The sequence below is a fragment of the Mustela erminea genome, chromosome 7 (assembly GCF_009829155.1).
Source record: "Mustela erminea isolate mMusErm1 chromosome 7, mMusErm1.Pri, whole genome shotgun sequence".
Classification (NCBI taxonomy): domain Eukaryota; kingdom Metazoa; phylum Chordata; class Mammalia; order Carnivora; family Mustelidae; genus Mustela; species Mustela erminea.
Window position 1 is genome coordinate 67,264,364 of NC_045620.1, and position 22,283 is coordinate 67,286,646.

General features: G+C 49.2%; 1 protein-coding gene across 16 annotated transcripts in view; it reads left to right on the plus strand.

Moving 5' to 3' along the window:
- The window catches only part of INPP4A (inositol polyphosphate-4-phosphatase type I A), a 131,138-nt gene that overhangs the window by 83,548 nt on the left and 25,307 nt on the right, over window positions 1–22,283 (plus strand). For 7 of the 16 annotated variants that reach the window (XM_032351992.1, XM_032351985.1, XM_032351990.1 and 4 more), the window contains 11 exons: window positions 1,296–1,407; window positions 2,222–2,312; window positions 2,815–2,962; window positions 5,454–5,584; window positions 7,387–7,491; window positions 8,022–8,130; window positions 10,417–10,434; window positions 12,906–13,089; window positions 14,576–14,794; window positions 15,924–16,191; window positions 19,830–19,862. In XM_032351992.1, the coding sequence (XP_032207883.1) occupies window positions 1,296–1,407; window positions 2,222–2,312; window positions 2,815–2,962; window positions 5,454–5,584; window positions 7,387–7,491; window positions 8,022–8,130; window positions 10,417–10,434; window positions 12,906–13,089; window positions 14,576–14,794; window positions 15,924–16,191; window positions 19,830–19,862 (1,418 nt within the window). The remainder of the gene's footprint in view (window positions 1–1,295; window positions 1,408–2,221; window positions 2,313–2,814; window positions 2,963–5,453; window positions 5,585–7,386; window positions 7,492–8,021; window positions 8,131–10,416; window positions 10,435–12,905; window positions 13,090–14,575; window positions 14,795–15,923; window positions 16,192–19,829; window positions 19,863–22,283) is intronic. The other 9 variants (XM_032351988.1, XM_032351993.1, XM_032351998.1 and 6 more) reach the window with 5 other exon arrangements.

The window sequence follows — 22,283 nt, forward strand, 5'->3', positions numbered from 1 at the left end:
GGTACATATCTGATAATACTCAATATTTTTGTGTATCATCTTTTCCCTCCCCAGTAGGATATGATCTCCCCGGCAGCAGGGTTTTTGTCCGCTTTCCTTCATTGCCATATCCTAGAACAGAGTCTAGTGCTCAGTAAATATTTATGGAAGGAAGGAAGGGGAATCCCCGCTGTGTCCCTGAAAGGAAGATGAAAGAGGTCAAGATGTCAGCCCTTCCCAAGTTCAGTTCATGGACAGTTGTCAACAAAACCCCAATATGGTGTTCTTTTTTTCAAAATAATGTAAAAAGTTGGGAAGGTAGTCCAGAATAGCAAAAGAAATTTGACAAGGATTAATCACCTGCTGGACAGAGTGCCATTCTAAAGCTACAGTGAGGGCAGTGTTGCAGGCATCAGGCAGAGCAAGAGTCCTGGTTCTGCCCTCGGTGTGCATAGGGAACCTGCCTCAGCAGGAAGGACAAGTCTTACAGAAAATGCAAGGGCTCGTGTGGAGCAAAGGGCTGCTAGAGAAAAATGATCAGGTACGTCATGTGCCGGAACTAATTCTAGTTGGATCAGAGCTAAATAGAAGAAATGGATACCTTCCTTTTGCAAAGCGGCTATATTGGACTCTTGAGCAGAGTGCATGGGGAAGCACTTCTCTAGGCATGAGGACAGGGAGAAAAAGTCACAAAGGAGGTTGTCAGTATATGTGACCATATAAAAATTTAGAACTTGGCTCAGACACCTTCAGTAAAAAGCCCGAGGTATTTTTACCTCAGGATACCCCAGGGTATCCCTGGGGCCTCCCTGGATGAATCAGATGGGCTCAGACAGCTGGCAGCTACCCTGAGGGGCCTCACAGGTGAAGCTGAGCGGGCTCGAGTGGCCTTACCTGTATCATATCAGGATTCAGAGTCTTTGGGAAACCCTCCACTTATTTGGGGTCCAGACCTAGGTTTGGGTCTAATCAAAGGGGTTTGGTGCCAGAAGAAGGTCTCCGGTCCTGGTTCCAAGATGTGTCCTCACCAGTCTCTGGGGCAGAGGTCAGCCCAGGAGCCAGTGGCTGCCTCCTGAGCAAGCACGGCTTTTCCCCGCCAGCAGTACCAGCAGGCACATCCATACTTCTCTGTGGAACCGCAGCCCTCCTCTCTGCTCTCACGGTTTCCTTGTCCACCCCCCGGCCCTGGAGCCTGTATGTGTGGTGAAAGCTGGCTGACTGACCCCTCAGAGACCCAGGGTGGCTGAGCTTTGCACTTAAGCAGAAAACAAAGCACAGGTATATAGCCTCTTATTAAAGCACTTTGCTTGAGACAGATCTGCAGAGAGTGACCGCGTGGGTAACATCACTGTGATCGGCTGGCAGATGGAGGAGAAGTCGGACCAGCGGCCCCCTGTGACCCGGTCTGTGGACACCGTCAATGGGCGGGTGAGCACACCGCCTTGTTCCTCTGTGTTGGAAGGAGTCAGAGGATGTGTCCAGGTGGACTTTGCCTCTGTGCTCTGGGAAGGGAAAGACAGGCCCCCTAGGCAGAATGTGCCCCCGCCCAGGCACTTCTCAAAGCAGTGAGAAGGGGTTCCCGTCAGGGACTGTGACATGCAGGGCTGTGCTGGGTGGGAGCGCAGCTGGAGGAGCTGTAGTCAGGCGGGGGCAGAGGGTGTGGAATGAGGCCTGGATTACCTTACCTGTTAGACCTTCCCTCTCTGGCACACGTGTGCCACATGGCTGCCTTCTGCACGCCTCCCATCCGCACACCCCTGCAGCCTCTCAATTACCTCTCCCCTCTCCACCTCCTCGCCTCCCTCTCTGTTACCCTGCCTCCCATGCCCTGTTGCCCACACAGCCCCGCATGCTCTCAGACTACAGTTTTAATATACTGAACAGTGGTAAGTGGCCACTGCCGTAACATACAGAGCTAGCTCATTTTACCCAAAATAAGCCTAAGAGGTCAGCCGCACAAATGTTCCTGAGCATCATCTTAGCCTGCCTCTCGTTCTGTACATCACACCCTTGCAATACCGGGTGAAGTGACCGAGTCACTGGAAAATCACATGTGCGTGGCCTGAGTGCAGGGTGCTGGCAGGGGGGTTACCTAGGGGCTGGGGCAGTGTACTCCTGCAGAGTGAATGGTGGTTACTAATTTTAAGAGTTCTCCAGTGATGCACGTGGGCCCCATTTCTGCAGAGTGTTCTGGAGTTGTTTGAGTCTCACTGTCTCTCTGCTTTTCTGCCCACGTCATTAGATGGTTCTCCCGGTTGATGAGAGCTTGACAGAGGCACTGGGAATCCGATCCAAGTATGCTTCGTTGCGAAAAGACACTTTACTGAAATCGGGTAAACAGCTCCCTCCGTTGGCACTCTTGCCACTCTTGTGAGTGTCCACTTGGGCCACACTCACCCTTTCCTCCCTGCCTGGTTGGATTGTCGTGGCCAGGCGCCCCCGTTGTCACCTTGTCACCTCCCTGCCACGTTTGTAAGTGCCATGCTTTCTGCCGGCATGTGGAGTTAGCAATCCTCCAGGGAAGGAGTGGGGGAGGTGGTCCCCTTCCTTCATTCCACTCTTCCTCCTTCCTCGTGTTACCTCGTTTGGTGACTGACCCTCCACGCCCCCGCCCCTGCGCTCCAGAGTCAGGTCCGCATCTTGGGACCAGAAGGTGGTGTGTCGCGGGGGAGGAGCAGCTGGGCTCAGTCACTTGGGTGGGCTTCAGCTGAAGTGTTCGCATTCTCTGGAGAGGAACAGTGAGAAGCAGGGTTGAGGGCCCAGGGAGGAGGGCCTGCATGGCAGCTGTGTCGCTAGCTTACGCGTGACCTGTCTCCTCCCCATCACCCACCCCAGTGTTTGGCGGCGCCATCTGCCGCATGTACCGGTTCCCCACCACGGACGGCAACCACCTGCGGATCCTGGAGCAGATGGCAGAGAGCGTGCTGTCCTTGCACGTGCCCCGGCAGTTCGTGAAGCTCCTACTGGAAGAAGATGCGGCCAGGTGAGGCCCTGTGGAGAGGCCGCCTACCTGCCCGTCAGTCCTGGGTCATCTGCCCCTTTCTTTCCAGGAAGCTCTTAGATGTGTCGAGTAGAGCACTGGCAGCAGAGAGGGGCTTCAGACCCAGCCGCCACCACCTGCTTGCTCTGTGGCCTTGGCTTGTCGAAGCCTGTGTTCGCTCATGGGTCTCTTGAGTTCCTGTGCGAGGCCACCACCAGACAGGGTGCGGGAAGCACCAGACATGGGTCCCTCTCCTTTCCCTTCTCAGTTGGCCTGTAGAAAGTTAGGAGTGGCCGGTTGTTCCTGGGTCCTGGCCGCCGGGTCAGCAGCTTCCTAGGGTAGGGCCACAGTGATAGGGGCTACAGAGAGCTATGTGTGACCCATTGGGGCCCTCCGGTCCTCCATATCTCTCAGCCAAGGGCATGTTCCATCGATCGCATGGTGGGGAGAAGCCAGAGACCTGGCTCAACCCCAGATCGCAGTGTGTGTCACCAGTCTTCCTCAGAGGTCATTTCTTCTCGCTGTCCTAAGACAGAGTTAATTATGAACACAATATAACAAGTGTGATAGGACACAGTTCAGTCAGGATCTCACTGTTCAAATAAGCTCTTTTAATAAATTTTTTATCTTACAAAAAAACTCAACCTAAGTATAACAAGAATAATGCAACGAGCTGCATTGTCTGTGTATTTATCTATATACTATTTTATAGTTATTTTAACTTTAAAATTTTTCCTTTCAGCTTTTCCATATTTGTGCAAATTTTCCTAGCTACCATCTACATCTGCACACTGTTCATGTTGTAATTTTAATTACAGCGTAAATTCCCATTATTTGGTATACTAGGTTACAACTTTGAAGAGTTTACCCATTTCTCAAGAACTTCGGCTTTGAGGGTTTTGTTGTGTTTCAACATCAGTTTCACACACGTGGCTGGTGGTGTGTGTGGTGTGGGAGGCTTCTTGATGAGTGAGACAGGCCATGGAAGATAGTCCCTCTGGAGAAGTGGGGGCCACGCCCCGAGCCCCAGCTGCATGAGCTGTGTGCAGAAATCAGAAGGGGTGGCGAGAAGGAGGGGTGGTCCAGGCAGGCCTCTGTGAGATGGTAACATTAAACTGAGACCGGAGGCACGAGAAGGAGCAGAAAGACGGGCAGAGACAGCAGAGAGGGTCTAGTGGCAGCCATGCAGCTGGGGCTCATGTGCTTGTGAGCAGACCCTGGGCCACAGGCAGCTGCCAGTGTAGGTCTCACTGCAGCCTCGCCTGCGTGCACACTGTTTTACTTGAATTTTGCCATTTTCATGATAAAATGGTACAACTTTTTTTTTTTTTAACCATGGGCCATCTAGTAGATTCCATTAAATTAGCTTCTCCCGCTCCCATAGAAAAATATGCATAGTATAAAAAAACAGTGTCAAAAGGCTTTTAACAATGGCATAAATCTTGGGGCCCTCTAGTTTCTGATCAGCTTCTAAGAAATAACCACTTTTAACCATTTTAGTGTTTTTCACTGTATTTCTAAATAAATGTATAGTGTACACTCTTAATCGGTTTTGGGGATTAGCTACTGATTCCCTGCAATGAGGGTTTTAGATCTTTTGTACTTGCCCGTTCCCCAGCTTCCTAATATGGTTATCTTTTTTTTTTGTTAAGTCCATCTTGTGTTTTCATTATTCTGATTATGTAGCTGTTATTTGCTGCTGAGCTAAGACAGTTATGTTTCAGTTCTTCCACAGCTTTATTTTTCTGGAGGTGACAGATCCTTTTTTTTCTTCTCTTCTCCCTTTCCCTGCCTTCATGCTACTTATGGATTTAAATAGCCCATTACCCACATGGAGAAAGAAATCATAACCAAAGTTGCCAACCTCCTATGGCCCTTGTCCCTCTCCCCGAAGGACAGGGGGACAGCCCCTCTGAGACAGAGGGGGCTGGGTGAGCGCAGCAGAGCATGGTCATCCTGTGCCAGCCAGCTGTGGACCACCGCTCGGCAGCTGCTTTATGTTCTGCAGCAGTGTTCTTAGGGGTAGGGCAGAAAGGCACAGGCCTCCCCAGAACACGGGGGGCAGTGAGAAGCTGTCTCATAACTGTCTCTGGGAGAGACAGAAGTGAGTGAGATGGCCCCGAGAAATGGCTTATGGACTTCCACTCATCTCATCTTCCAGGAGGGTCCCACGTGGCCTGTGTGGGTCCGGGCAGGGAGCCACTCCCCTAGAGCCCCTCTCCTTCACTTACTTTTCCCCAGACATTTGACAGAGTTTCTGTGATGGTGAGTAGTCTGCCAGTCATACAGCCATTCCTCCTAGAGTGGTGTGTCATGTGCCCGCTGCTTGCTCTGTGGACCTGCAGTGTGGCTGTTGTCCAAGACCTTCCCTGGCATTGACTGCACTTCCATGTCCACTCGTTCTCCTGCTTGGTTGGGATGCCACTGCCTCTCCTAGGGAAGAGAGCCGGCTCTGTGGCCTGATAGTGTGTGTATGTGTGTGTCTGCCTTGCAGAGTGTGTGAGCTGGAGGAGTTGGGGGATCTGTCCCCTTGTTGGGAGAGCCTCCGGCGCCAGATTGTCACTCAGTACCAGACCATCATCCTCACATACCAGGAGAACCTGACTGACCTCCATCAGTACAAAGGTGGGTGCTAGGTCTTCGTTTTTCCAGCTAGGAAACAAGAACCTGGCTCAAGTACTCTCCCTGACAGATACTCTACTGGGTTTTTAAAAATAGGTTCTCATGTAGGTGTGAATTCTTCAGAATGTGGGTTTCTCATAAGAAGACAAGTAGAATTGCATTGAAAATTCCTTCTATGGTGTCTTCTGCCAAAACAACTCATGTAGGATGAAATTTAGGAGAGATGAAATCATGGGCTGTTGGTTCATGTTATTTTTTCATCTTGGTCTAAAATGCCCAAGGGAAATGCCCCAGAAGACATAAACTGTTTGCTTTGACACAGAGTGGTTTCCTAGATTTCCCAGTTTAAATATTCAACAGTCCTCTATTGAATATCCAAAAAGTTGGAGAAAGTGAAGTATAGACATCTTACATTTCTTCTTGAAAAATCCAGTTTGATTTTCAGAATACTCAAGGGATAGATTTAGAAGACTTCTCTTAACTTACTCCCTTTTTATTCCAAAATAGAATAGATTTTTTTTGTTTTTCGTTACTTTGTTCTCTATCTTGGTTCTTTCCTCCTCCACCCCCAACTACATTATGGAATTTCAGGGTTAAAAGAAAATGTAAGTCCTTCATATTAAAGTTTTGCTACGGAACGAATGAACCTGTCCATGAACTTGGCTGAGAAGAAGCCACATGCAGTTACGAGGACAAGATGATGGTTCCATTGGGTTTGGTTTGAATCTGAAGGGCAGGCATAAGTGTATTGGCAGCATGTAGCTGAAGATCCTTAGGGACCTACCCATGCTGGATACCTGTTATCTGGGAAAACAGGAAACCCACATGAGCCTGAGTTTTCCAGAGCAGAGCATCTCAGCTGTCAGTATGCATCCTGGTCCCTGAAGATCTTGCTACAGTGCAGATCTAGCATCCTACATTTTCATCAGGCTCCCAGGGTGCCACTGCTGCTGATTTCTGGGCCCCCTGTACATATCAGGCCCTGGAGGGCAGTCTCCTAGCACAAAATGCAAAGCAGGCAGTGGCTGTTCTGCATTTTGTATGCTGGTATGATTTACCTTTTATCACTAGAGTGAAAGCTTATTTTTTCTTCTGATCGTCAGTTAATTTGCAGTCCCTTTCTTTTCTAGGCATGTAGTTCTTAATTAGTATTGGATTCTGATCGTAGAAACAAGATTGCAGATATCAGTTATAAAACATCATCCCCTCTCCTTAACCCCCTGAGTAGAATCAAGGGAACACGTTTAGGTCTGTGTTTCAGAGGGCCAGGATCCATGCCATATAGCATTTGTTCATCCTGATAGACCTGAGGTGATGAGCAGACCTTTTCATCTCTTTGTGGACTTGAGACGTGTTGCTCTTACTGAACCAGTTTCTTCGCTCTTGCATGCTGGCGGTCTCCAGGGTTGGAACAGGCAGACCCTGGCATGGGCCCATTTGCTTTTTATAGCAGTGCTGACATAGTGTTGCACAAAATCAGTTTTTATGTCAGAATTCTCATTTGAGAGATGAGTCATGGGGGCGCTGGTAACCATAGCCTTCTGAAGCTGCTCCTACCTGGCCCTGCTCACCAGTTAAGCCCCTAAAACCAGTCTTCTGGCCAGTGGGCAGCCCACCCTCCAATGTTTGACCCAGCCTGCCATCTGGAGACAAAATGTACTCACAGGCACCTCAGAATTTCCTTGGCCACCACTAGCACGTACCTGCTTACATGAAGCCGCTTCCTCAGAATTTTCTGTCCTACTCGCCATTCCTGAATGCAGTGTACATGTCAACGGCCCTTGTTTTCTCGTATTGTTTCTTAGGTCCCTCGTTTAAAGCGAGCAGTTTGAAAGCAGATAAAAAGTTAGAATTTGTTCCCACAAACTTGCACATACAGAGGATGAGAGTTCAAGACGATGGGGGGTCAGGTAACTATTTTTCTGTTCCTCTTGCTAAATCACACTTGACTTCCTTTCTCCCCGTGTGCTTGGTCCCCAGGCTGCCCCACACGTGCGCAGCCTTCCCTGTGTGTTCTTCTGTCTGGCAGCTCCGATAAGAGACGTAGCACAGGACCTCTGTAAGGTCTTTGTTCCCTAGGCTTTTCCCTCCTTTTGTCCCTTCCCCTTGTCCACCCTTCCTCCAGCTTCCCTTTGTGTTTCTGTGGCAGCAAGTCACCTGTCAGTTCTCCTTCCCAAGGAGGATGCAAACTAAGTGTTGCCAGTGATTGCCTTCGGCCCTTTGTGGCCCTATCTGGAGATGTGTAGGAACCCCATACCCCCTGAGATAATGGTGCTGGGCTCCGGGGGTCCTCAGACAATCCAGGCTTTGGGACAGGGGGAATAGGCTGCTTGGAAATGGGCTGGAGGGGCAGGGTCCCAGAGTTGCGTGCATATCCCTGTAGCTGGCTTGTCCACAGGCCTGAGCCCAGAGTAACGGAGGAGAGCTTTCTGTCATTCAGATCAGAACTATGATATCGTCACCATTGGAGCGCCAGCAGCACACTGCCAAGGTTTTAAGTCAGGAGGTCTCCGCAAAAAGCTGCACAAATTCGAAGAGACTAAGAAGCAGTAAGTACTTGGAGGGTGTCCGTGGACCTTGTACAGCTGTCTGGTGCTGCCTAGGTTAAAAAAAAAAAAACAAAAAAAAACCAAAACGTGACAGCAAAAACATCCAGCCATCCAATGTGCTTTTGTGTGGCGGGAGGAGCTGCCTGTGGCCCCTGTGCTTTTGTGTGTGCGACTGAGCTGGGGAGTGAGGAAGGCACCTGATAAGTGGTCCTCACCCTGCAAGTGAGCAGCGGATCGAAATCCCCTGGGAGGAGGCCAGCCCGTGTGGACTCTCCACTGGCTCAGCTGTCCCTTAGAGCCCCTGGTTTGTCATGCCACGTGTGTGGTCTGTGTTGAATGCCACAAAGTGTGAAGCCTACAGGAGATTGCTTCCTTTCCTGAAAGGATTGCAGGGGTAGGCATTTCGGTTTTAGGAAAGCTGGAGTGGGGTGGGCGTGGGAGGGGAGCTGCAGTCCAAACAGGGAATGGCCAGGTGGGCAGTTGGAGAAGGGCCTCGTGGAGCATGCAGGAAGGTGTGGTGGAGGCATGAGGCATGGTACTTGAGGACAGGAGCTGAGCAGGAGGGCTGGCCTTGGTGGCAGCCTGTTCAGTGTAGGGCCACACGCTGATGTCCAGGAACGCAGGGGTGACAGAGGTAAGCCTGGCCCCAAGGGGCTCCCAGTCTTTCCTGGGAGCAGACAAGTTCATAGCAGCATTTGGAGCAAGCTGTGCCATGCCTGGAGCAGGGGTGACGGAGAGAGAGCCATAAACCTCAGCTGTTGTGTTGGATATGTGGGAGGCGTTGGTGATCTTCCAGAATGTCACCCGTCAAGATTTAAATAGATGAGGGAGGCAAGTGTGAGAAGTAGGGGCGACGAGAGTAGATGGTCCTTTGAGATCCGTGGACCATGGAGTAGAGGAAATAGCACGTAGGTGTCTGCCTGGGGAGAATGGTTATTGCTTGATTATGTGTTCAGGCTGATGGGGATGACGACAGTAAAGAACTGTTGGGAAGAGAACATTGATGGAGCTAGTTTGTGGAGATCCAAAGGCCAGACCAGGCAGGGAGTCCTCGAAGGTGGGGTGCAGAGAGATCCTGGAGGGGTGAGAAAACAAGCTGAAGATACTGTCTATCAGCCTCTGCAGAATGTAGAGTTAGAAGTGTGGGACTTAGCAATGGAGAATGGAACAGCTGGAGGAAAGTTGAAGCCAAGGCCCAGGAGGCTTCAAGGGAATCGACAAGGCAGCCAGGTGGAGAGCTCTAGCACCTGCCAGGGAATCAGAGGCTCTGTGCTGTCATGGCCAGAAGTCAGGACGCAGCTTGAGAAAACTGACCGAGGACCAGATCAAGGAGGGGGCGGAAGGTCAGGGACAGTGGCCGTTCACTGGACCAAGGGGATCAGGGATGCAGCTAGGAGCTTTTCTGCCCATGGGGCAAGGCTGGAGGGGTGAGCCTGCAGGTGGAAGAGGGTGTTCTATGAGACATTATGGCTCAGATGTGTGCACAGGGGTCCCAGAGCCAAGTGAGCCCTGGAGGCAGCAGGAGGAAGAACCTGAAGTGGCCAGCGGTTAGGAGGAGGAATTTTAGCCGGAAGATCGGGGCAGCATCCTAGGGAGGCCCCCAGACAGCCCACTTAGCTAGATAGATCCCACCAAGGGTGTCTTCCTCACCCAGACAAGCCAGACCCACCTGAGGAGTCACTGACTCTGCTGTTCCCTGGGGATTATGATGAAGAGGAAGCTTCCTATGCTCCCCACAGCCCCCTGCACAGCCAGCCAAGAAAGCACGTGTCTATCACTCCATTGCGTTTGGCTGTGTGGGGGTGTGAGTGGGAGATTGGAGGATGCCATGGGGGCTGTGGAGGGGAAAGCCCATCAGGAGAGGGCACCACTGGCCATCACTGTCTCACAAAGGCCCAGATGTGGATACCTGACTACTCCGTCTGTTGACTTCAGATCTCCTTACTTCCACAATGCCTCTGGAATATTTTTCAGATGAATAATATAAGTCTTTGTTTAATTTCCTACTAATGTTATAAAGCCACCTGTAGAAATGATTTTCATTATTTGAATTGTACTTTAAATGCAGATGTAACTTGGCCCACAGGCAGCATGTCTCCCTGGGGCTTGCGTACAGACGCGGATGTTGCTCTGATGAATGAGCTCCTAAGTTTTATGGTTCCTGTAGTGGGTACCTCAACACATAATTCCAAAGATTTTGACAAAAGATAACTTGGCTTTTTAATTTTTTGTTTTGCCTTTGGTGTTTGCTAACTGCTAATATTTCATTTTGGTTCTTTTCTTTAGCAGTTTTGAGGAGTGTTGGTGAGTTTTCTGTCTGTGGAGAGAGTGTCTGTTGGGGTCTTGCTCTCCTGTAGAGAAAGCCTGTGCTGTCCCCTCCTCTGTGAGGTGCTTCGGCCCTCGGTGCCACCGGCGGCCCCTGGTTATAGCCTCGTAGACAGAATTCTCTCTTCCAACTGCAACGTTCTTTGATAATGAATAGCCCTTTGATAATGAATAGCCCACCTTCCAAATCTGGCAGCAGCTTGTTGCTGGGCGCACTCCCTGAGAGGACCCTGTTTTCTCCCAGGCTGGACAAGTTACCAGGTGTTGGATTTCAAGTCCACCCAGTGGTGGCTCGGCAATCCCTTGCTGGCTTATTTTATAAGAATCTTAGGCCTTCAGTTTTCACCTTACCATCCTGTCTTATGGGAGTGAAGCCAGCTTCCATTTCTCATGAATATAATTTATGCAGATTTTTAAAACACTGTTCTTTGGGCCAGTTTTCCCCCTGAGGGCAAAGTAAGAATTAATATAACCAAGGGACTTTTCCTACCAAAGAATTAGTTGGCAGCTAAAAAGCACTGTGTCTGCAGCCTGGTGGCCCCCCAGCTTTCCCGGGCCCTCCCCAGTCGTGCCCAGTGTGCTTGCTCAGGCGACAGCCAGGATTCTGCAGGGGCATTTTGCTTGGTGATAGGCCCCAGAAGTACCTCCAGCCCTCTCGAACTGTGCCATCTCAGAGCTGGGGAGGCTTGGGGCCATGGCAGAGCCCTGCCTGAGATGGGTGCAGCAGGATGTGCTGAGACCTCTTGGGCTTTCCCCATTTCTAGGACTAGGACTGAGCACACATGCTTGTATATTCGCCATCATCCCCTAGTAGCTCTTTGAAATTTACTCTTCCACACCCCTCCCCCTGCCGTGTGCTTCCTGTGTGTAAGTCCCAGATTCCTGTTATTAGAATGTGACCTGTAAGAACACAAGGTGAGTAGAAGGCGGTGCTCTCCGTCGGGCTTGGGAGACTGTGTACTGGTCAAAGTGTACACAGCCATCTACATTCACATGCATATATCTATAGGAAGCACTAGAGATTGGGGCCAGGGAAGGACAGAGCTTTAAAAATCCTGTTTGAGACTGGAATTTCTAAGACTCAATTGTCAATGGCAGCTATTCATTTGGAAGAGTGATTGCAGATTGGAAAGTAGTCGTGTGCACATTGTGCTGTGAAATTACTTCTCAGATCACGCAGGCTTGGTTGCGGTCTGCTGCATGGGCTTCTGGCAAATCCATCATGTTTTATTGTGGTGTGTGGGCTTGGGGTGTTGTTTTTTTCTGGGATGCTTTGGTTTTTGGGTTTTGCATGTTTATACCATAGTCTGTCAATGGAGGTCTCTTGGGGGCCTGCCTTCAGGGTCCAAAAAGCCCAGCAGGGAAGGGTCTCAAGTCCTCCTCTCCAAGAGAGGTGATGGAGGTTGTGCTCCTCCACCTTCTCCCTCATCTCCAAAACTCAGAGAGGGCAGCTCTTTAAGGGGACCAGTGAAGGCTGAGACTCCCATTCCAGCTAGAGCTCACAAGTTCAGATCGCAGGAGACATCCTCACTGGGGCCTTACATTCTGTGCTTTCCTTGGCTTCCTCAGATGGTCTAAAACCTACATTTATACTATTATATTGACTGAGGATCTTGGCCAAGAGACTTGGATGTATCATCTCCATCTAGAATGGCCAAATGCGTTAGCCAGGCCCCACACAGCCAGGACGCAGAGTTGGTTCTCTGGTCACTGGTGTTTGTAATGAATGCACAGGGGCTGGCCTGTGGCTCTGACCTCAATCCTAAGATCACACAGGGCTTGGTGATGAGGGGAGGAGGAAGAACCAGGTGTTCAAAGCTCTTGAGGTGGCCACACCTGGCCTCTGGCTTGGCACGTTCTTCACTTCTTCTTCATCTGATGGAACGTTATTTTTCAAAGTAGAGAAGTGCTGGAGAAGGAAGTCTAGTTGTCGGGGTCAGAGGTGTGAGGAGAGAGAACTATGTGTATGTGCATGGAAAGTTTGAAAATTGGCCCAATGGAGAAACAGGTTTCTTGCGGAAAGTCTGGCATCCATGGCAGTCTGCCTTCCCTGAAATACACTGACCCCTTCTGAGATTAGCACACCCCGTGCCTCCACTCCTGTGCCGTGGATAAGTTGACAGGCGAAGTTCTCAGGTGAAATGTTATGAGCATTCAGGTGATTATTGGATTCTGTATCTGTTTATGCATTTATGTAAGAATACAGACCCCTACAAATAGAGACAAAAGACTTCACTGTGTTTTACTATTTCAGGCCCTCTACCATATAGACAGAAAGAATCTCTTAAGATTTACTTTTGCCCATTAATAGCTAGGCTAGCATAGGAGAACATCACTGAGTATCAGAATGCTTTATTTAATGTTGGTTGTGGGCTGGGGTTGGTTGGGAGGCTGCTGCCATCCTTATGGATTTGAGAAGACCCCTTAGAATCTGTTCTTATCCTTTCTAGTACACCATCCAGCTGCCAGTCCATAATCTACATACCACAGGACATCATCAGAGCCAAGGAGATCATTGCCCAGATCAATACCCTGAAAACTCAAGTGAGTTACTATGCAGAGCGGCTCTCAAGGGCGGCTAAGGACAGGTCTGCCACTGGCCTCGAAAGAACCCTCGCCATCCTGGCAGACAAGGTAGGAGACACCACCCTGCTACATGTGAGATGGGGGCTCCCATGGGTTTCTGGAAACCTTTGGACACCCCATGTGCTTAGAGCCATCCATACAAAAGGTGACATTGGGATGACCTTGAGGATCTAGTTTGAGGTTTAGTTCTGCCAGAGGCCCAGGGTGGTTTGGTGATTGACCTGTGGTCACAGAGCCGGATGAGGGCAGGCCACGGACAGCACCCAGGGTGGGGGACTTCCAGCTGCTGCTTCATGCAGATGTGTCATCCCTCAAGTCCATCAGCTTCATTGTGGAGGCTGAGATAGTTCTGCAGCTTTCTTAGCAACTGCCTACTCAGTGCATTTTTGCCAATTTTTATTAACTTGGAATTTGAAAAAAGAAGTTTCTGAGTTATTGTACAGACATACAATAAAGGAAATATAGCTTCATTGGCTTACACGTAATCAGTAAGCCATTTTTTAGTTGACTGTGACTTGATCCTTATTAAAAATAAACAGGGACACCTGGGTGACTCAGTCGGTTAAGGATCCAACTCTTGATTTTTGGCTCAGGTCACGATCTCACGGTTCTGGGATCAAGCCCCATGTCAGGCTCTGCATTCAGTGGGGGGTTCTGCTTGGGATTCTCTCTCTCCCTCTGCTCTTTGCCCTACTTCTGCATGTATGTGCCCCCACTCTCTCCCTTTCTCTCTCTCTCAAATAAATCTTAAAATATATATACAGATATAGATATGTAAATAAATATATAAATATTGGTCTATACTGGGACATTAGATAGATCAGATCATTTTGATGGATGATGCTTTTTCAGATTACTCAGTCTCTCCGCACACATGCATGTGCACACACACACATGCACACACATACAGAGATTCTGATCACACTTCCCCACTCACACCCACTTTGCTGGGGTGAGGTGCTGTTCCTGATCAGAATGTGTTATATCCTTCACATGTATTCACTCAGCCAAGAGATGGAGGGCTGGAAACTAGATCCATTTGGAAAAGAAAGATGATGTTATCAGAAGGAAAATTATGAGCCCCAGAACTCCTGCTGCATACACAATTCCCCAGAACCACAGTGCTGTGCTGAGAGCTCCACTGCCCAGAGTCCAGGGCTTTAAGTGTTAGATGCAAAAAGTAAGACTTAAGTGATTGCCTCAGATTCCTGCCTATCCCCGGAACTGGAGAGGATGGCCCAAGAAGTCAGTGAAGGCAAGGACACTGGGCTCCCTCCAGGCCCTGCCTCGAGTCACATCCGGCTCAGAGGCGGGCAGGGATGGAAGAATGTCAGAGATTTCTCAACCTCCCTCATTCTCCCTGTGTCCTCCAGTCTTTTTGTGGGAGTCTTTGAACTCAGCCATCCCAAGGGCTCCTGCCCTGTGGAGAAGGGTGCCCGTCTGGGCCTTGGGTCTGCTCCTGAGCTCTCAGAGACAGCCGGCCTTGCAACCCCTTGCCTGGAGGCTCAGCAGCTCTGGTTTGTGTGTACTGCAGACCCGGCAGCTGGTCACTGTGTGCGACTGCAAGCTGCTGGCCAACTCCATCCACGGGCTGAACGCAGCACGGCCCGACTACATTGCCTCCAAGGCTTCCCCGACGTCGAGTGAGGAGGAGCAGGTGATGCTTAGGAACGACCAGGACACCCTCATGGCCAGGTGGACAGGGAGGAACAGCCGGTCTTCTCTGCAGGTGGACTGGCACGAGGAGGAGTGGGTGAGTCTGCTGCCTGTGGCCCCCGTTCTGCCATTGAACCTGGGTTGAAAAATTCAAAGCCTCTGGCCAGCCCCTCTCCCCCACCAAGGGGTACCTAACAGGTTGGCTGCTTAGTGAACAAGCTCCGAGTCCCCTTCCCAGACAGCGCTTGGGCCCCCTGATTGAGGGAGGGAGATGGCATTTTCACACCCTGTGTCCATCTGAGGGGCAGCGCTGCTACAGGCCAGGCTGGGGTCAGACTTGCTGGAGAAAGGGGTGGTGTTCTCCACGGAGCCCTTGCCTTGCTGGCAGCCTGTCTCCTGTCACTGTCCACTCAAGACCAGCCAGGCCCCCTGCTTCCTCAAAGCTCTCCACACAGTTAGCCCTTCCAGGGCCATTTGTATTTGGTGGCTTGGGGAGGAGTCTGGAGATGCTCCCCCTGACATGGTCCGCGTTGCCTCCTGCTTCCTGACATAGTGGCCCTGAGAGCCACCTCTGTCTCTCCTGAGGGAGTGACACATCACACAACTCATTTTTGTCATTTCTTAGGACTACTGCTTGGAGGCATTTTTCTGTGAGGCACTGAGTTTTTAGTCAGCAGTGAAGGGCTCCTCCAGCCCTGCCCTGGTGTCCTGTATTCTGGGTGGGTTTCTGCAGACTGCTCACAGCCCTGCCTCCCCACCTCCCCACTGCCCCCATCTGAAGTGATCAACTGCTCCCATTACCTCCCATTACCTTCCCTCAGTCCTCTCTGTGTCACAGTCCTCTCTGTAGGAGGTCTGCAGCATAGGGAAGAGGGACGAGCTAACCCCCTGGGCGCTGTGGCCCGCTGCCAGCTCTGAAAGGCACCGGGAAGTCCTGTCCAGCCTCTGTGATGGTTACTAGCAAACGTGTCTCTGACTTTAAAAACAATGACCACAGTACATTGATCTGTATTTTGAAAAACAAATACAGCAGTAATAGGGAATTTTGAATTAATCTTGATATTTCTGAATTCGTGGTATTTTAATGATCACAGTGGCCCGGAGTAGGGGAGTCAGTGTGTATGTGTATGTGTGGAGGGAGCTTGGGGGGCAGGGAAAGGGGTTGTGTTCTGTTCTGCTTTTCCAGTCGGGAGAGCTGACCCCAATGCACCCTTTCGGTTTGGAAGGAGAAAGTGTGGCTGAATGTGGACAAGAGCCTGGAGTGCATCATTCAGCGGGTGGACAAGCTGCTGCAGAAGGAGCGCCTGCATGGCGAGGGCTGTGAGGATGTCTTCCCTTGCGCGGGCAGCTGTACCAGCAAGAAAGGTAACCGGGACAGCCACGCCTACTGGATCAAACCGGAAGATCCCTTCTGCGATGTCCCCTCCTCACCATGCCCCTCTGCCATCTGCTCGATGCCATCCTCACCCGCATGCCATCCTCACCCGACCACACGTGCGTATGCATCCACACCGCCCATTCATGCTGCCTCCACCTCGCACTGCGTCTGTCTGTCTCTCTGTGTCTGACTCCATGACCTCTTCCCTCCATACAGACTGCAGGGAGGGCTGTCAGGCAGAGCTGGAGGTCACAGTGCACGGAGAAGTGGGCAGGGAGGGCAGAAGCCCCCGTGGTCCATGCATGGGGAGCCCATGTGCAATCTGTGTGTCCAGCAAGGGCAGATTCTTAAGGCCATCTTGGGTCTCCCTGCCCGTCAGGGTGGGGCTCTTGGGCTGTTCTGGTTCCTAAAGCAGTCTGAGAACCTGAAGGCGGCCAAAACGCAGATGCTTTTCTCCTGAGATTGCTGATTGCATTAGGAAGTGGGAGAGTCAAGGAAAAGGTGACTCATGCAGGGACACAGCTGGATGAGAGCTGTTAGCAGGCTCTGCAGACTTGTCTAGAGGCTGGTTGTCATCAGCTGGGGGTGCTGTTACCCAGCAGGGGACGTTGCCGTGGCACTTGTGGGTCACTCAGGCAGATGGGGGAACCCACTCCTGGGGCTGAGATAGGTTCCTCCGGTGGGCACTGCCCCCGAGGCAGGGTTCTCAGTAGATCGTAGGACGTTGGCCTGCAGGAACGTGTTTCAGAAATAGTCTTTTGCCCTCGGAGACGGAGCACATCCAGACACTCTGTCCATCATGTAGTTTTAAAACTGGGCACGCATGCTTTCTCTGCCAGCCCGTCCTTGGTCCCTGCCTCTCGCGGCCTTCCACGTCTTGCTGTGAGAGCCAGAGGGGGTCAGGGGCCAGGCAGCTGAGGTGGCTGCAGACCTAGCTGTGGTGTCCACTGCTCTCTTCTGGGAGTGGGAAGCTGTAGTCAGTAAGGCCCAGATGGGCGAAGGCTAGCCTTCAGACAGCGAGGATTTTTCATTTCTGAATTGGACAGCTTTCATTCAAGGCAGACACGTGTTCCTTTATCACAGCCTCTTGATAAATCCTTCATTTGTAAGCTGCCCTTCACCTTTTCAGTCTGCCTGCAGTCTGTTCCCAGGGCACAGTTTCACTTGAGCCTCTGATTCAGCAGTGTTCATGTCCTCCACCTTTCCATCTGTGAAGGACTGTAGTTTAAGTTCCCCAAACCTGTGATTGGTTTCATGGAGCTGTTTGTCTTCTCATTTATTTTAATGTAAATTGTGTTTGTTTGTTTTTTTAAATCTGAAAGTTCATTGCTCATTTCTCTTCAATATTGTCTTGCTTGTAATTTTAAAATTTTTCTGCAGATATAAAAAGAGTAATTTATTGGGATTTAAAAAAATGCCAGAGAGAGATTTTTAATCACATATTCTGTTATATTCATAAGTTAAATGTCATGTTCCTTCTAGGCAACATCCTGTATTGGTCAAATGTAGACAAATTTAAATGCCGCCTTCAAGTTATTTAAATGAGCATTTATTTACGGTATTTAGGGTATGGCTTATGTTTGCCATACAAATAAGTTCTGTTGTGGTCATGGGAATTTGAAGCATACATTTGAGAGAGTCTAACTTGGCTGATCAGTACTCAAAGAAATGTATGAAACCGTATGCCATTAAATTAACTGTGGATGATTCTTAATTTAAAAATTGTGAGCATAGCTAGGAAGCTGTTCAGAGCTGGATGTGATCAGGAGGATCAGAAAGAACGAGACTGGAGACTGCAAGCTCTTTACCCAGTCTCTTACCGTCAAGTCTCTTACCGTCTTTCCATACCATTCTAGCTTCCTGGGCCAGTTGTTTTAGCCTTATGAGCAGGTTGTGTTCACACCAGCTTACCATACACAAAGAACTCTGTGCCTCTTCGAGAGGCATCATGACTTTTCATTCTAGCTCTATACACTGTTCTAGGTCTTTGGTGTCCATCTTCTGCTCAGGAGCTGCCCTGCCTTCTGGCTTGCTCTCCCATAGAGCTCAGAGTCTTGCCTGGCAGACACGCACCACTGCGGGACCCATTGACAGGTCCCCGCCAGCTGGAACCACAGAGGCTCTGGGAGCCTTTCCTTCCTTCTCCTGCTTTCCGCACAAGTCACAAGTGCCCCACACCCCTCTGCATCCCCACCCGCAGCCACCCTGTCTGGTGGCGTTCATGACCTGGCTATGCACACACTTATCCTCTCCTCATCTCTGAAGAGCCATTCAGACAAACCTCAGACCAAGTTGTTTTAACCTGAGACCTGGGGATTCACCCCAGGTTCATATGCCCCCTGAGATTATGCGCTAAGATGAGAGGAGGTAAACAGAGGTCATCAAATCTCAGGGGACTCCATGGCCTCAGACAAGGTACAAGCCACTGGTCCAAGCGTACCAAAGGAGACCCCCACCCACCCCACACACATATTCCCTGCTTTGATTGAGAGATTGAATTTACCCAGCTGAGTGTAACCGTCAGTGCCTTTTCAGGGATGCTCACAACTATTTGGAGTTATCACAGATGATCATGAAAACAGGCCCCTCGACCTTCCTCCTCCCTCAGACTCAGAATTTTGGAGGAAAGGTTATGGAGAGGCAGAAATCTGGGTTTTTTTGTTTGTTTGTTTCTCAAGACCTGGGGTCATTCTGATTAGTTGGACAGAGGTCTAAGAATCACTGCCCTGTATCACTGCATACCACCGTAGATTTTTCTCTTTGTTAGGGAGCTGGTCTCAGGATATTTAGGGCCTAGTGAAGAGGCTGAAGTTTTAAGCTCACAGGGCCTTTTTCATTTGCTCTGTTCTGTCCCCTTTGCCAGTGGGAGAAGTCACTGCCAAAGATAACTAGAGAGAAAGGATCCCTTGCCCCCTCCACCTCTGGGCAATCCAGTTTGTAAACACCTCTATTTAGCCGGTTCCAGCTATTTTGGGGGGTTCTGAAACTACCCGTTTCAGTATCCTGCAGACATAAAATGACCCCTTTTCAGACTTGTTTTCCTCCAGGTGGCACACCCAGTTAACCAAGGAATTTTAGAGTTGTTAAGGGAAATATAAATAGAAATGAGTACCTCACTTGCTGAAATGGGAGTTAGCATAGTGCAATTGAATTAAAATTGGCATTCTTCGAGTGACCTGGAGGGACATTGTAATTCTAGACTTCCCTCAGATCATAAAAGTTTTCAATTTGATTGAAATTTCTAAGATTGGCATAGATGTAGGGTGGTATATTGGTTTCATCACTGGATCCTCACCTTTGGGTCTGAGCATGTGAGTCTGCAGCCCGGGTTCTGCTCGCAAGGCAGGGCCGCGGGCTCTGATCAGTTTGCTGGTCAGTCTCTCTCATTACAAGTGTGCTTCCAGATGCTAGGAGACGACTTGTCCTCTGCCACATGCAATGTGATCGATGAGGGCACCGAATCACATTGTAGTATGTGAGTTTGCTTACCTCAAGAGTCTTAGCAACATGAGTGAACGAGTCAGTGAGTCGGTCAGTGTGTACCACCAAGAGGGCTCGGCTGCCTGAGAGCAGCCGGGTGCCTGTGTGGGACTTCTCAGGGAAGAGGCGGGCAGGCCTGCCTCTGACCTCTTCTCTGCTCCTTTGAGCCACCTTACGGCCGACTGCCAACGCAGTCGCTGTAAGCGCTGAGTTGTTCATGTTTGAACTTTGTGCTGCTCCTTAATCATCCGTGTCGCCCTCCATTTCTGTGCAGATTGCAGCCCCCCTCCTGACGAGTCCAGCCCAGGTACGTGGTTTCCATTCAAGGCTTCTGCAGATGGCTTTTTTAATCTTCAGGGAGTGTTTGTAGCAGAATTATCCAAGATTGCCTATGCTTCCAGAGTTAGGAAAATATTTCAGGAGTTTCTTCCTTTGAGGCAGTTAGCAACGTCTCTTAGATCTGGTGAGGAACCAGTTGGGTTGGGGACGGTGGCCTGAAGTAGGCTACCACAGGTACTTTCCTTGCTTGCCCATCCTAATACCTTTTCAGACGATTCATGTCCATGGGTGCATTGGACTTCCTGATATGGAGCAGTGCGTGTTTGTAAACAGCACTTCCTGTGATTGCACCTGAACATGAGAGCCTTACGTGGAGGGGGTGTAGCCACCCAAATGCAGCATTCACAATCACACAACATCCTCTCTTCTGAGTCTGGGTGCAGCTTAGAGTTCTTGGGCTCAACAGGCTCAGTTGGAGATAGTGCTAAAAACGGAATCTCCCTGCTGCCCGTGCATGTAGGAGTCAGTGGCTTTGACTCTAGTTCAGGGGTCGGCCACCTACAGCTCTGAGCCAAGTCCTGTCCACCGCCTCCTCTTGTAAATTATGTCTTTTTTTTTTTAATTTTTAATTTTTAATTTTTTATAAACATATAATATATTTTTATCCCCAGTGTAAATTATGTCTTATTGGCAATCATATCCACTCATCCACGTGCTGTCTCTGGCTGCTTTTGTGGGGCAACACAAGAGTCAAGCAGTTGTGACAAGGATTCCATCATCCTCAAAGCCTAAAATATTTACTATCTAGCCTTTTTACGGAGAAAGGGTGCCGACCCCTGCTCTAGTTCATGTTGAGTTTCCTAGTCGTGGCTTGTGGGTTCCCTAGAGTGAGCATGAGACCCCCAAATATATGCTTTTGCTTATACCCCCCCCAAATCAACTACCCAATCAGTCTGATGATTGGATGATTGCATATTTGTGAATGAATATAAATGTGAGGTAGCCAGACACCTATTTTATATATAGAGTGCAGTAAACCAGTGCTGTGGGGATTTCCCAAGTTCTCCCTGTCCGTTTTAGCAAACCCTCTCAGCTCATGTAACACCCATAAATTTTAGACCAGCCACATCATTTCTAGCAGCAACCGGTGGGTTGTCCTCAGTTAATATCAGTGGACTAAAATGGTCCCCTGCCAAGAGTTCCTTTGGCTTTTCCTGGAGAGCTATATTTTATCTCAGTCAAAACACACACACACATTTTTTTTTCCTCTCAGTCTTTCTCAGTCTTCCTCCCTCCCTCCCCTGTTAATGACGGGGGAGGAGCAGAGTATGCATTTGAAAAAGTCCTTCAGAGTTACCCAAAGTGGCATGTGTGGTCCATGGATTGGCCACCAGTCATCAAGCATTGACAGATTAGCAACTAGACAAGGAACTTGCCCCCAAAAGTTAATCAGCCACATCACTAAGGATGCTGTTTAGTTGAGCTGGGTTTTATTTCATTTTTTCACGTAAGACTTTCTTGACAAAGGGAGCAGAATAAGACCCTTTTATCAAATCTAGCTTCCCAATATCTTTACTCAGCTAGGTCCTGGAAATCTCATTTCTGTTTCTGAAATTCATTTTGTCTGGAAACTTCTAAATGTAGTTTTTCTTCATATTTCCCCCCAAATATATTTCCACCCCTCAATCCTACTGTCTATTTGGCAGAAATAGTCTGACACAATAGAAATAACATAGAGTTTAAAGTTAGACACATACAAATGCTCATTCTTTTTGTGTGTCTGGGAAGACACCTAACCTCTCGGAGCCTATTTTCTTACCCATATTAATAATTCTCTCTGTGTGGATTAAATGAGAAAATAGTTGCAAATAGTTGCACATGCACAGAGGTTGGTTCTCTTCTTGAACTCAGGAGTCATGCAGACATGTCTAAGCCCTTCTCTGGGCACATAGCAGATGGGTCTCCCACCCAGACCCACATCTTTTCTCCAGGACAAGCTCTTAGCGGTTTTTAGCCATCCTTCCTTTACTCCCAATTTTTTTCAGGGTTTTTTCTTTTTTTCCCCTAATGGAAAAAAAAACAAGTCATATTTAAATGGATTTTTTTTTTTTTTTTGGAAGAGAAGTAGATAAAGTCAAAAAGTATTGCATGGAGAAGATTTCTTAGTCAGCAAAGACCACTTGTTCTTTCTGATCATTTTTAGATTGAAATGAATATTAACTACATATGTACTGATATACATGCATGTTAAGTGGAAAAGCAAAGCAAATTTGCCAACACTTGCTTTATGAGCATTTACTTCTTAGTTAATGACTAACTTAGTTAATGAAATGCCAGTTATTTGGCTATTAAAACTAAGCTGCCATTGGTCTTTTTTAATACTTGCTGCTGAATAAAACTTACATGTGTGAACAGAGTTCTTCTCTGAGATTTTTTTTAGAGGAAGAAA